At 37.3% G+C, this 15,521-nt stretch overlaps 1 protein-coding gene across 5 annotated transcripts in view; it reads right to left on the bottom strand.

Moving 5' to 3' along the window:
• Positions 1–5,954: 5,954 nt before the first annotated feature.
• Positions 5,955–15,521, bottom strand: part of cdin1 (CDAN1 interacting nuclease 1) — a 149,924-nt gene continuing 140,357 nt past the window's right edge. For 4 of the 5 annotated variants that reach the window (XM_062041428.1, XM_062041431.1, XM_062041429.1 and 1 more), the window contains one exon: positions 5,955–7,760. In XM_062041428.1, coding sequence (XP_061897412.1) covers positions 7,625–7,760 — 136 coding nt within the window. In that variant the 3' untranslated portion in view covers positions 5,955–7,624. The remainder of the gene's footprint in view (positions 7,761–15,521) is intronic. The other variant, XM_062041430.1, reaches the window with a different exon arrangement.

Genomic DNA, 15,521 nt, shown 5'->3' with positions numbered 1-15,521 from the left:
CCATGACATTATGTTCTTTACAAGTGTATGTAAACTTTTGATCGCGACTGTATGTGTATTTGTATGTACAATATATTTGTCTTGCAGTTATGTGCGGGAGCCAAAGTATGGCCCCAGCCACTCAGAAAGCCCAACACAAAACAGCAGGTGCGGTGCCCAAAGAACAAGGGATCACCGGTCCCACGCAGCCAGGCCGGCCAGTCAGGACCCCCAGTGCTGCTAGACAGAATCAATGTTAAGCAATGTACTGCTCACTGTGCCGCCCCGCAGGCCTGCAGCAGGCTGTAGACAGAGGACAAGGCACAGGAGAAGCATGGGACAGCCAGCCCCCAAGCCAAGGAGGGACCACACCCCACTTGGGCAGAAAGACAAAATGGCCAGCCCCGAGGGGCCTAGAGACCCCCCGCAGCAACCGGGCCCCCCAGGAGAGCGCGGCGACGCCCCACCGAAGTCGGCCGCCGCAGGACCGCCCAGCACGGGGCCACGGGAAATACCCACCCCCACTATCAACAGCTGTTTTTTTTTTTTTAAGTCTTAAAGAAGTTAACTACCGGTACCTTATTTTTCGGACTATAAGTCGCATTTTTTTTCATAGTTTGGCCGGGGGTGCGACTTATGTGTGAAATTATTAACACATTACCGTAAAATATCAAATAATATTATTTAGCTCATTCACGTAAGACAGTGGTCCCCAACCTTTTTTTTAGCTGCGGACCGGTCAACGCTTGAAAATGTGTCCCACGGACCAGGGGGGAGATTAAAAAAAAATAAAAATTTTTTTTATTTATTAATTTTTTTCATAAAGAAATACAATCATGTGTGCTTACGGACCGTATCCCTGCAGACTGTATTGATCTATATTGATATATAATGTATATATTGTGTTTTTTATGTTGATTTAATACAAATTAAAAAAAAAAAAATTTTTTTTTAAATTTCTTGTGCGGCGGTTGGTCGTAAGAGACTAGACGTATAAGATTTCATGGGATTTAGCGATTAGGAGTGACAGATTGTTTGCTAAACATATAGCATGTTCTATATGTTATAGTTATTTGAATGACTCTTACCATAATATGTTACGTTAACATACCAGGCACGTTCTCAGTTGGTTATTTATGCCTCATATAACGTACACTTATTCAGCCTGTTGTTCACTATTCTTTATTTATTTTAAATTGCCTTTCAAATGTCTATTCTTGGTGTTGGGTTTTATCAAATAAATTTCCCCAAAAATGCGACTTATACTCCAGTGCGACTTATATATGTTTTTTTCCTTCTTTATTATGCATTTTCGGCCGGTGCGACTTATACTCCGGAGCGACTTATACTCCGAAAAATACGGTATGTTTGCAGTGAAAGGTGAAATGCAGTTATGTCATCTTCTTTAAAGACCACACAGATCCATCACTTATTACAATGACACTCAGCTGGAAATAATATTTACTGTATACTGTATATAGCATGCATGTGCAGAGCACATACCTTTTACAATCATGAGATGTATGTTTACGTTGCACACAGACATATTTTAGTGACGGACCGGAAGCCATGCTGAATGTTGCGCTACCGATGTACACGTGTGTGTAGTGTGTATTATATAAATAAAAAGACCCAGTGAGCAAATGTAATGCTCAATCGTCCAGTTTGTAGTCAAGAGACAGAAGGAACTGAAACACATCTAAGCCAGATGGGTTTTAATGCAAAGTGACGTCAGACGTGAACTTTCTGGATTATTATGGTACCTCCATTTTTTTAGCACTGTTGATAAAACGTGGTCGTGACTCGACGTGAGTAAACTGCGTTCACTTCAATCTGACACAGCGTGTGGGACTTTGAGGAACTTTTGAGGATGAAATATTGTTGTGTTACAAACATTTTGTGTGGTGTTGCTTCCTTATTTGTCTACATTCAAAGCTGATTTTAATGTGTAGCTGTGGCAGCTGAACTGAATGTGACAGCGTGTCATAAATACGTCGGTCAACTGGAACAAAAAAATACAGATAGCGGTATTATTAGTTCAGAATCTTCGCGGTCCTCGTGGACCAACCTAATTAGGAGCCAGTTCCAAAAAATACCGGTACTCGGTATATATCCCTAGTAGTGTCACTATCATAGTTTAGTGTCACTACACTGTGGCGCTACACTGTAGAGCTACTATAATAAAGTGTAGTGTCACTATCATAGTGTGGTCACTATCATAATGTAGAGAAACTATCATAAAGTGTAGTCACTATCATAAAATGTAGTCACTATCATTAAGTGTAGTCACTTTAATAAAGTGTAGAGTAACTATCATATAGTGTAGTCACTATCATAAAGTGTAGTCACTATCATTAAGTGTAGTCACTATAATAAAGTGTAGAGTACCTATCATAAAGTGTAGTCACTATCATAAAGTGTAGAGTCACTATCAGTAGGTGTAGTCACTATCATAAAGTGTAGTCACTATCATAAAGTGTAGTCACTATCAAAAAGTGTAGTCACTATCATACAGTGTAGAGTAACTACCATAAAGTGTAGTGACTATAAAGTGTAGAGTAACTATCATAAAGTGTAGAGTCACTATCATAAAGTGTAGTCACTATCATAAAGTGTAGAGCCACTATCATAAAGTTTAGTGTCACTATCATTAAGTGAAGTCACTATCATAGTGTATTGTCACTATTATATAGTCTAGTGTCACTATCATATAGTGTAGTGTAACTATCATATAGTCTAGTGTCACCATCATAACGTGTAGTCACTATCATTAAGTGAAGTCACTATCATAAAGTGTAGTCACTATCATTAAGTAAGGTCACTATCATAAAGTGTAGTCACTATCATTAAGTGTAGTCACTATCATAAAGTGTAGAGTAACTATCAACGTGTAGCCACTATTATAAAGTGTAGAGTCACTATCATTAAGTGTAGAGTCACTATCATTAAGTGTAGTCACTATCATTAAGTGTAGTCACTATCATTAAGTGAAATCACTATCATAAAGTGAAGTCACTATCATAAAGTGTAGTCACTATCACTAAGTGTAGTCACTATCATAAAGTGTAGTCACTATCACTAAGTGTAGTCACTATCATAAAGTGTAGAGTGACTATCATAAAGTGTAGTCACTATTGTAAAGTGTAGAGTAACTATCATTAAGTGTAGTCACTATCATTAAGTGTAGTCACTATCATAAAGTTTAGTCACTATCATAGATAGATAGCACTTTATTGATTCCTTCAGGAGAGCTAGAGTGTAGAGTAACTATCATAAAGTGTAGTCACTATTATAAATTGTAGAGTCACTATCATAAAGTGTAGTCACTATCATAAAGTGTAGTCACTATCATACAGTGTAGAGTAACTATCATAAAGCGAAGTCAGTATCACAAAGTGTAGTCACTATAATAAAGTGTAGTGTAACTATCATAAAGTGTAGAGTCACTATCAAGTGTAGTCACTATCATAAAGTGTAGAGCCACAATCATAAAGTTTAGTGTCACTATCATTAAGTGAAGTCACTATCATAGTTTATTGTCACTATTATATAGTCTAGTGTCACTATCATATAGTGTAGTGTAACTATCATATAGTCTAGTGTCACCATCATAACGTGTAGTCACTATCATTAAGTGAAGTCACTATCATAAAGTGAAGTCACTATCATAAAGTGTAGTCACTATCATTAAGTGTAGTCACTATCATAAAGTGTAGAGTAACTATCAAAGTGTAGCCACTATTATAAAGTGTAGAGTCACTATCATTAAGTGTAGAGTCACTATCATTAAGTGTAGTCACTATCATTAAGTGTAGTCACTATCATTAAGTGAAATCACTATCATAAAGTGAAGTCACTATCATAAAGTGTAGTCACTATCCCTAAGTGTAGTCACTATCATAAAGTGTAGTCACTATCATAAAGTGTAGTCACTATCACTAAGTGTAGTCACTATCATAAAGTGTAGAGTGACTATCATAAAGTGTAGTCACTATTGTAAAGTGTAGAGTAACTATCATTAAGTGTAGTCACTATCATTAGGTGTAGTCACTATCATAAAGTTTAGTCACTATCATAGATAGATAGCACTTTATTGATTCCTTCAGGAGAGTTAGAGTGTAGAGTAACTATCATAAAGTGTAGTCACTATTATAAATTGTAGAGTCACTATCATAAAGTGTAGTCACTATCATAAAGTGTAGTCACTATCATACAGTGTAGAGTAACTATCATAAAGCGAAGTCAGTATCACAAAGTGTAGTCACTATAATAAAGTGTAGTGTAACTATCATAAAGTGTAGAGTCACTATCAAGTGTAGTCACTATCATAAAGTGTAGAGCCACTATCATAAAGTGTAGTGTCACTATCATTAAGTGAAGTCACTATCATAGTGTATTGTCACTATTATATAGTGTAGTGTAACTATCATATAGTGTAGTGTAACTATCATATAGTCTAGTGTCACTATCATAAAGTGTAGTCACTATCATAAAGTGTAGGGTAACTATCATAAAGTGAAGTCACTATCATTAAGTGTTGTCACTATCATAAAGTGTAGAGTCACTATCATGAAGTGTAGTCACTATCATAAAGTGTAGAGCCACTATCATAAAGTGTAGTGTCACTATCATTAAGTGAAGTCACTATCATAAAGCGTAGTGTCACTATCATAAAATGTATTGTCACTATAATAGTGTATTGTCACTATTATATAGTCTAGTGTCACTATCATATAGTGTAGTGTAACTATCATATAGTTTAGTGTCACTATCATAATGTGTAGTCACGATCATTAAGTGAAGTCACTTTCAGAGTGTAGTGTCACTGTCATAAAGTGTAGTGTCACTATCATATAGTGTAGTGTAACTAGCATATATTCTAGTGTCACTATCATAATGTGTAGTCACGATCATTAAGTGAAGTCACTATCAGAGTGTAGTGTCACTGTCATAAAGTGTAGTGTAACTATCATATAGTCTAGTGTCACTATCATAATGTGTAGTCACGATCATTAAGTGAAGTCACTTTCAGAGTGTAGTGTCACTGTCATAAAGTGTAGTGTCACTATCATATAGTGTAGTGTAACTATCATATAGTCTAGTGTCACTATCATAATGTGTAGTCACGATCATTAAGTGAAGTCACTTTCAGAGTGTAGTGTCACTGTCATAGAGTGTAGTGTCACTATCATATAGTGTAGTGTAACTATCATATAGTCTAGTGTCACTATCATAATGTGTAGTCACGATCATTAAGTGAAGTCACTATCAGAGTGTAGTGTCACTGTCATAAAGTGTAGTGTCACTATCATATAGTGTGTCGCTATCACAGTGTAGTGTCACTATCATGAAGTGTGGTGTCGCTATCATAGTGTAGTCACTATCATAAAGTGTGGTGTCACTATCATACAGCTGGGCATACTGTGTTTAACAACTCGGATACACAACTAGTGTTTTGAGGAAAAGATAAAAAGAGAGTAGAGTGGTTACAGTATACGACCCTTCTAAATAAGGGAGCTAACAATACTGTTAAGTTAGCACGTACCAAATGGATGTGATAGCCACATGTAGCTTCGCCGTCGGACGAAAACAATCTTAAAAATTCCAACAATGTTTCCTTTTTTTTTTACCTAAAAATGTTGCAGCTGTAATAAGTCACATTAGTATTTAAAATGCCAGAAAACTAGGTAGGTAAAACAAGCTAGCTGCCGCCTCGCCGAGGCAGAGTGACTGACAGCCATGGCAAAAATAATTCACAGATGGCAGAAAAGTCAAAGTGTAATGAGTTTAACAGGTGATCAATCAGACACGCTGGCATCGATTGGTTTAGCCTGTATCAGAGTGTTATCAAGCTCTTGTCATTCAATGGAATCTATTGAAATTGCACTGACTGTTTTTTATTCTCATGGTAGTAAAACAATGTGGGACAAAGTACATCCCTTGACAGCTTGATACGGAATGCATACGTTTTGTTGTTGCCAAAGTTTTTCAACCAAGCTGCCATCATTGAGGTGAGAAGTTAAATACCTAGCATACATTTTCAGCGAGATAGCTAGTGAGCTAGATACATAAACAGATGCAAATATACATACCGAATACTATATTAACAAAAATTCACATTCATATATATACCATATCATATTTGGTAGCTAGCTAGCTAGTGCATAATAACATACATGTCTTATGAGCTTGCTAGCTATCGACATAACTGTTTGCTAGTAATATAGCTAGCTGGCCAAATGTCATAACAAACATGTTACAACTCGTAAAACATGAGGCAGTGACACAAAAACTCAATACATAGTGTATATATCCCATTAGATAACTAGCTAGACACCTGGCTAGACATTAATAAATAGAAAGACAGACGTCGCAAACAAATGCTGAAGAGATGATGAAATGTTCAAAGTTGTAACACAAAGATCACAATAGACACATTAGCTTGACAGATAGCTAGCAAGCTGTGAATTATTTAGATTGATAGTTACAGTACATACATGTGAAATACTAACTGTTCTTACCCTTTACATGTGCTTCCATGTCCTGTGACCCATAGGCAGCGCATATCTTCCTCTGAAAGAATCAGTCAACTTTATAGTCAGATTTTATTTTTTGATCTAACCAGAGCCCAGTAATGTTAAGGTCTGCTCTTAAAAGAATTTGGAGGTTGTAACAATATGTGTTGCCCAACAGTCAGTTGTAAAGCTGCATACACATAAATTCACGGAACACATAAAACTTGCATTAATCACAGATTTTATTGCTAACAAAGAATAGTTTACCATTCTTTAAAAGGAAGAACCAGACATCTCTGCTAATAGTCTATAGTAGTATTTTCTAGGGATGACACGGTTTTTGTTTTTTCAGGAAAATTGATGATATTTTGGAGTTTGGAAAGTATAAAATGACATTCATTCATCGGTTAATATATGAACATCACCAAATGGTTTCAATAACTTTGACTTTTGGAACACAATTAAAAGAAAGGCTTGGGATCAGTAAATAATGACATTTTAATATACATTCTAAATTATGAAACATTACAATGCAGATGTGGAAGATCACAGCCAAATAAAGTCCCGCCAATTAATCTTAATTAGAGAATTAACATATTTTCTTCGACAGAGTGGATGGCGAGGGAGGAGAGAGTTCACAGTGAGGCCATAGTCTTAATCAGCCACCATTTGTTGTTTAGCCCTTTGGAGAGTGACTGAGAGGGCACTGAGTGACGCAGGTGAGAAAAAGCCAGGCGTCCTCCCAGCCACCCCCACGGACCGCACCTCGCTTATCTGCTTACGGAACGGAAGAGGAAGGAGTGACAAAGGCCAGGACTCTGGGTGTGATAAGGAAGGGCCTTGTGTCCAGCTCTGGTCCTTCAGTTTACCCTTGCCAAGAGGGGCCAACCGGGGGCCGGGAGAACCAAGAAACCCTCAAAGATGGCGTTTTGTAGAGTTGAGCAAAGGAGCGAGAAAGGTAGCAAAGACTCGGGTCAGTCGGAGTTCAGGGCGGCAAGTCGTCTCGATGCAGGAAAGCTAAATTACTTCCGGATTCCGGCAGTCCGGTGTTACTGCCCCCTTCCCTTCCTGCCTCGTCATCCTGCACTCTCATTCCTGCCGATGTCTACACCCACCTTCTCCGTTCGATTTCAATCCTGCTGGGCGGCGTGGCCAAGGGTGACAATGTCTGTAGGGAAGCAGTCTTTGAGAAGGATGCCTCTGTCTCTTTGGCAGTCCAGCTCTCCTATAAACCCGTACCAGTAGATGACAAGCCCAGGTCCGAATCTAAGACAGCAGAGAAGAAAGGTCTTAGAACAAATGCGTCATGACAGCATGATAGAGAAAGTGTTATAAAAAGCAGAGCTATAAAGACGTACGACCAGCGAGACTGATCTAAAAGGTCATTGAGTCTTTGATCCCCATCCAGGAAACTCAGACAAAAAAACGCCGCCGGCTGACAAGATAAAGATCTCCCTAACAGGGTGATACACATTTCATCATATTACAATGGCTGGGAAATAACAATAATTTGTGAAATAACAAAGCGCCATCAAGGACTCCGGAAACTTGTCATCGGAAGCCTTTGGTATATGGCAGAGCACACAAAGTTCAGCGCAAAGCCTCGAACTCAAAAGTCGCATGTGGTTAATGTGCGACCGCCGACAGAAACCAGCTGTTCCATTCAGATTGCCTTAAAAAATGAGTTGCGAGCTGTAGCGAGTAATTAGTTTCCAAGCAGCTGAGAAATCAGGTTGTGACTGTTTAAATGTACGTTAACACTTCCAACGTTGGGTTCGCTTGAAACTAGTGTTGTCCAAATACCAATATTTTGGTCCCGGTTCCAAAATATTTCGGTACTTTACTAAACAAAGGGGACCACAACAAATGTCATTATTGGCTTTATTTTACAAACAATCTTACGGTACATTAAACATACGTTTCTTATTGCAAGTTTGTCCTTAAATAAAATATTGAACATACTAGACAACTTGTCTTTTAGTAGTAAGTAAACAAACAAAGGCTCCTAATTTAGCTGCTGACATATGCAGTAACATATTGTGTCATTTTCCATTCTATTATTTTGTCAAAATTATTAAGGACAAGTGGTAAAAAATTAATTATTAATCTCCTCTTTCATTTACTGTTAATATCTGCTTATTTTCTGTTTTAAGATTAACATGCTCTATCTACACTTCTGTTAAAATGTAATAATCACCTATTCTTCTGTTGTTACATACGTTACATTAGTTTTGGATGATACCACAAATTTGGGTATCAATCCGATACCAAGTAGTTACAGGATCATACATTGGTCATATTCAAAGTCCTCATGTGTCCAGGGACATATTTACTGAGTTTATAAACATAATATAAATTTAAAAAAAAAAAACGAAAGAAGATTTTGTGATGATAAAAAATATTGATGTAATCATAGTAGTATCGACTAGATACGCATCCACTTATGGCGTTTGTTTATACCAGGGGTCCCCAAACTACGGCCCGCGGGCCGCATCCGGCCCGCCAGCGTCCAAAATCAGGCCCGCGGGAAGTCCCAAGTATTAAGAAAATAAATAGAATAAAATAAATAAATAAAAACAATTTTGTCTTTTCTTATCCACTTTGTACCGCTTGCTACTCACGGTTTCTCCTAGCCGCTCAGGCAAATCATATTGTCTAAAAATGCATTTTCTCATCGATAACGTGACATCATCGCGCGCACGGAAAGTGCGCTATATATATCTAATATATCTATAAATATATATATATATATATATATATATATATATATATATATATATATATATATATATATATATATAGCCCGGCCCCCGGACAAATTGTTTTAACCCAATGCGGCCCTCGGGTCAAAAAGTTTGGGGACCCCTGGTTTATACTGTAGCGTCCCGGAAGAGTTGGTGCTGCAGGGAATTCTGGGAATTTAATCTGTAGTGTTTATGTTGTGTTGCAAATATTCTCCCAAAATGTGTTTGTCATTGTTGTTTAGTTTGGTTTCACTATATGGCCCATATTTATGACAGTGTCGGCGTTGTTCATACGGCCACCCTTAGTGTGACATGTATGGCTGTTGACTAAGTATGAACTTCATTCACATGTGATTAGTGTGTTCAAAGTTAAAATTGTCACCTTAAAGGGCAATGATTGGACATAATGATATCTTGTCTTGACTTTGGCAACTATAGACAAGTCTTTACTCAGCCATATATTGTGCTGCGTTGTGAAGTGAAGCATGCATCCTACAGGGCTGATACTTGATAAAACAACATTTAACCCATCAAACTGATTTTTGAAATACAAGTTTATGGCGCTCTTTAAAAGTATATCTTTTAGAAGTTTTTCATAACAGAGTACGCAAAAATAGCACAATATCCTGCCATCCATCTTGTCCCTCTCTGGGTCGCGGGGAGGCTGGAGTCTATCATAGCTGCACTCGAGCACAAGGCGGGGTACAACCTGGATAAGTCGCCCCTTCATCATAAACAATATATCTATCCGTTTTCTACCGATTGACCCTTACAAGGTGCCGGGGGGTGCTGGAGCCTATCCCAGCTGCACACGGGCGGAAGGCGGGGTACACCCTGGACAAGTCGCCATCACAGATAGACAGACAACATTCACAGTCACAGTCACATAAACAATATATAAATAACAAATTCATTAACCCAGGAGACAACATTTTTGTTTGCATTATGAGTTACGAGCACTTTTAAAAGTTTATTTTAGAATATTTTTGTGACATCTGAATAGGTAAAAATAGCACAAAATAAAACAAATGACTGCATTTAAACATTTTTATTTGTAATAATGTGTTTTGTAACTCTTTCAAATTATATTTTAGAAGCTTTTCATGAGCTGTTAAAAGGACAAATTATAAGAATAACAAAGGCTTTTACCACAACAAACAGCATTCTTGTTAGGAATACAGGAGTTGTTTATGATCTTTAAAAGCCTATTTTAAAAGCTTTCCGTGACATCTGCGCTGGTATAAAGAGCACCATGTGAAAATAAAACCTGCATTTAACCCAGCAGATACATAATGGCTTGGAATATGAGTTTTTGGGGCTCTTTAAAAGTATATTTTAAACGTTTTTGTAGCTGAGAGGGCAAAAATAGCACAATAAAATAAACAAATGCATTAACTCAGGAAAAAATATTTTTTGTTTGAGATATGAGTTATGGGCACTTTTAAATGTATTTTTAGAATATTTTTGTGACATCTGAATAGGTAAAAATAGCACAAAATAAAACAAACGACTGCATTTAAAAAAAATTATTTGTAATAATGTGTTTTGTAACTCTTTCAAATTATATTTTAGAAGCTTTTTATGCACTGTTAGAAAGACAAATTATAAGAATAACAAATGCTTATACCATAACGAACAGCATCCTTGTTAGGAATATATAAGTTGTTTATGCTCTTTAAAAGTCTATTTTAAAAGCTTTCTGTGATCCTGTTCTGTCTCCCTGTAATGTTTGTCAGATCTTGAATGGGATTCTGATGAACATTTTAAATTCCCCTCAGGGATTAATAAAGTATTTCTGATTCTGATCTGAGCTGGTATAAAGAGCACCAAGTGAAAATAAAACCTGCGTTCAACCCAGCAGATACATGATGACTTGGAAAATTAGTTTTTGGGCTCTTTAAAAGTATATTATAGATGTTTTTGTAGCTGAGAGAAAAAATAGCACAATAAAAAAACAAATGCATTCACTCAGGAAAAATCATTTTTGTTTGATATATGAGTTATTGGCACTTTTAAATGTATATTTTAGAAATTTTTTGCGACATCCGAATTGGTGAAAATAGCACTATATAACACTAATTACTACTTTTAAACCATCAGCCACATTTTTGTTTGTAACATTTGTAATATTTTAGAAGCTTTTTGTGAGCTGTTAACAAAGGCAAATTATAAGAATAACAAATGCATTTACCGCAAAAAATAGCATCTTTGTTTGGAATATAAAAGTTGTTATTGCTCTTTAAAAGTATATATATATATATATATATATATATATATATATATATATATATATATATATATATATATATATATATATATATATACTTTAAAAACATTTTTTTATTAATCAATCCAACAAAATAATACACAATAATACAATAATAATACAATTCCAATTCCAAAACCAAGCAACACTCAGAATAGCAGTCAACAGAGCAATTGAAAGGACACACAAACATGACACAAAACAATCCAAAAGTAGTCACACAAAAATTAATAATATCAACAACAGTATCAATATTAATAAGAATTCCAACAAAGCAGTGATGAGAAATTCCTCATTGACATTATCATCACAGCCATTTAAAAAAATAAAAACATACAAAAAAATAGTGTCACAGTGGCTTACACTTGCATCACATCTCTTATAAGCTTGACAACACACTGTGTCCAATATTTTCCACAAAGAAAAAATAAGTCATATTTTAGGTTCATGTAATGGTTAAAACACATTTAAATAATGGATCCCATATTCCAAAATATGACACATTATTATTTAATATATATTTTCCATAGCTTGTGTATACCAGTCAGTATGAGTAGGACTATCAACATCTATCAATTTTTTTAGCTAAAAAAAAAAATATATATATACACCGTATTTTTCGGAGTATAAGTCGCTCCGGAGTATAAGTCGCACCGGACGAAAATGCATAATAAAGAAGGAAAAAAACATATATAAGTCGCACTGGAGTATAAGTCTCATTTTTGGGAGAAATGTATTTGATAAAACCCAACACCAAGAATAGACATTTGAAAGGCAATTTAAAATAAATAAAAAATAGTGAACAACAGGCTGAATAAGTGTACGTTATATGACGCATAAATAACCAACTGAGAACGTGCCTGGTGTGTTGACGTAACATATTATGGTAAGAGTCATTCAAATAACTATAACATATAGAACATGCTATACGTTTACCAAACAATCTGTCACTCCTAATCGCTAAATCCCATGAAATCTTTTACGTCTAGTCTCTTACGTGAATGAACTAAATAATATTATTTGATATTTTACGGTAATGTGTTAATAATTTCACACATAAGTCGCTCCTGAGTATAAGTCGCACCCCCGGCCAAACTATGAAAAAAACTGCGACTTATAGCCCAAAAAATACGGTATATATCGTAGAAACTTTTTGTGTCATCTGAGCTGTCAAAAAAAGCACAATGTAACAATTAAACCAGCAGCAGACACATTTGGGAGGGGGGGTATGAGTTTAAGGTGCTCTTAAAAAGTATATTTTAGAAGCTTTCGTGACATCAAACTGGTAAAAAAATAACAATATAAAAATAATAACTGCGTTTAACCCAGCAAACACAATTTTTGTTTGAGATTTTTGAGTTATCACACACTACATCATGAAAGATGCCTGTTTATGTCCTTACTTTATGTTTTACGGTTTTACTGTGCAGCATTCGAAAAATGAACTATACCAAAGTGCATATCAAGTATTTTTTTTTTTTTACACTCTGGTCTGGGCCAACTGCAAGTGTGAACAAAACTTGCATGTTGCACCAGTCTTTAATATTTGGGTCTGGAATTCTGGACACTGATGCAGAATGGAGAACTCTTCACTGGGAATAGTCGGAGGCTATCCTCAAAAAGACAATAAATCATCATTCATGCTCTTTATTGCACCCCAAAGAGCCACCAGTGGCCTCTTTCTGCCTCTCGGAGTTTTCTTTGAACGTAAGCTGCCATACGTAAAAACATGTCACAGCTGAACTCTGAACCCACAGTGTCTGTACATGCAAAAGCAACGATTTGTGGCGCTGACAGTGCGGCCGTCCCAGACACTCTTAACGCTGTTACGGGCCCCCTCGGGGACTTCGACAGGAAGCGGGCAAAAAGGGGCCACATGACGCTAGCAGGAGTTCAGCTCGGAGGTAAAGTGCATAAAAACTTCATCCGGGGCCAAATTCAAGTTGAAATACAGCCTTCAAAAAAACTCCCCCTATGGTTTGGTTTTAATATCAACTTTGGGAAATCTTTTGCATGATCGTGATTTATACGCACTGAAAAGACACCTACAAGGTTGACCCCGAAAACATCAGCAGCGTATTTTAATAGTGGATATTTAAAAAAACGCCCTTACTGTTCCAGCATATGTGAGTGCTTGTATATCTGTGTACAGTCTGGTGCCATTTGACAAGGCCTTGAGGCGCTATTCTACTTACAGACACATTAAAAATATGTCAGGGTATCAGCACACCACACCACACCACACCCCCCTCATCTCCGAGAGGCCCAAACAGCACTCCTGTCCCGCGCCCCATCCCTGCATTCTAACTTTTACTGTGTGTGATTTACGGTGCTGTATCTATGGGCGAGCAGACCCGGAGAAAGCCCACAGATGCACGCCGCAAGTTCACCGCAATGTCACACACATACCTCAACCTCTCAACGCGCGCACTACCCTAAACTCCCACCGTTTCCATGGCGGACGGCAACACGCCAGCTAAGTCTTAATATGGAAATGTTATGGAAACAAAACCTAAACATTTACATTAGATGACTTTGGAACAGGGGTTGAGCTCCGTTTTTTTAATTATTTTTTTTTTATTCAACCGCAGTGTTTTGCGCGCAACGCTAGATTTGTTTTATGCAGCGAGAGGAGGCTGCACAAAAGGGGGCTACACCGAGCGAAGGGAAAGGTTAAAACTCTACATCAACAGATAAGGCAGCGGCGGACGATACATCACGTCCCCGCCTGGGCAGAAGGAAGGGCGAGCGCAAATTGAAACACGCAAAATTACCAACAGAGGGGGAGCCGTGTCACCCAGGCCTTTTCCATACGGTAAAGAAAATAAATGGACTTTGAATTGTACTCGCAATGAATCCTAAAGGGACGCTGGGGGGGGATTGGAATAACAACACTGAGCGGTAAGGGTCGAGCTGGAAGTCAAACTATCTCAAAGTAGAGGAAGAACTACAGAGTGAAGTAAAGAAGGAGCCTGGTCGCAAAAGAACTTAGTAGGATTTTGTACTCAACTTAGACCGGGTTCGAAAAGGGGATCCATGTCAGGGGCAGTCCTCAACTGTCACAGTACTATGTTGAATATGACACAGGGTTCAAGAAATCAATACACAAGTTTTAGTGCTGGCAAATGATTATTTTTTTTCAAATCAGATTGATTGATTGAAACTTTTATTAGTAGATTGTACAGTACAGTACATATTCCGTACAATTGACCACTAAATGGTAACACCCGAATAAGTTTTTCAACTTGTTTAAGTCGGGGTCCACGTAAATCAATTCATGGTACAAATATATACTATCAGCATAATACAGTCATCACACATGTTAATCATCAGTCAGTATATACATTGAATTATTTACAATCCGGGGGGTGGGATGTGGAGGGGGGGGGGGGGGGGTTAGGTTTGGTTGATATCAGCACTTCAGTCATCAACAATTGCATCATCAGAGAAATGGACATTGAAACAGTGTAGGTCTGACTTGGTAGGATATGTACAGCAAGCAGTGAACAAAAGAAGTAGTTCCCATACCGGGAGTCGAACCGGGACCTGGGTGAAAACCAGGAATCCTAACCGCTAGACCATATCGCACTTTTAAATTAATCATGATTTATTTAAAAGTAAAGTCTGTTCAGTGGCCTTGTGGTTAGAGTGTCCGCCCTGAGATCGGTAGGTCGTGAGTTCAAACCCCGGCAGAGTCATACCAAAGACTATAAAAATGGGACCCTGCTTGGCACTCAGCATCAATGGTGGAATTGGGGGTTAAATCACCAAAATGATTCTTGAACGCGGCCACCGCTACTGCTCCCCTCACCTCCCAGGGGGTGAACAACAACACCTAGTGTGTGTATGACTATCAGTGGTACTTTAACTTTAACTTTATTAATCACATGTTATGACTCACTTGCATAATTTTAATTAACGTAAGGACCCCAATATTTGTATACGAATGCAATTTTATAGTCAGAATGTCATATGGGAACTTTTTTTTTTTACATTTTACTTGAATGCACATCATTT

The sequence above is a fragment of the Entelurus aequoreus genome, linkage group LG03, assembly GCF_033978785.1.
Source record: "Entelurus aequoreus isolate RoL-2023_Sb linkage group LG03, RoL_Eaeq_v1.1, whole genome shotgun sequence".
Lineage (NCBI taxonomy): Eukaryota > Metazoa > Chordata > Actinopteri > Syngnathiformes > Syngnathidae > Entelurus > Entelurus aequoreus.
The sequence above is the reverse complement of the archived record's forward strand: the minus strand, read 5'-3'. Positions and strand labels throughout refer to the sequence as shown.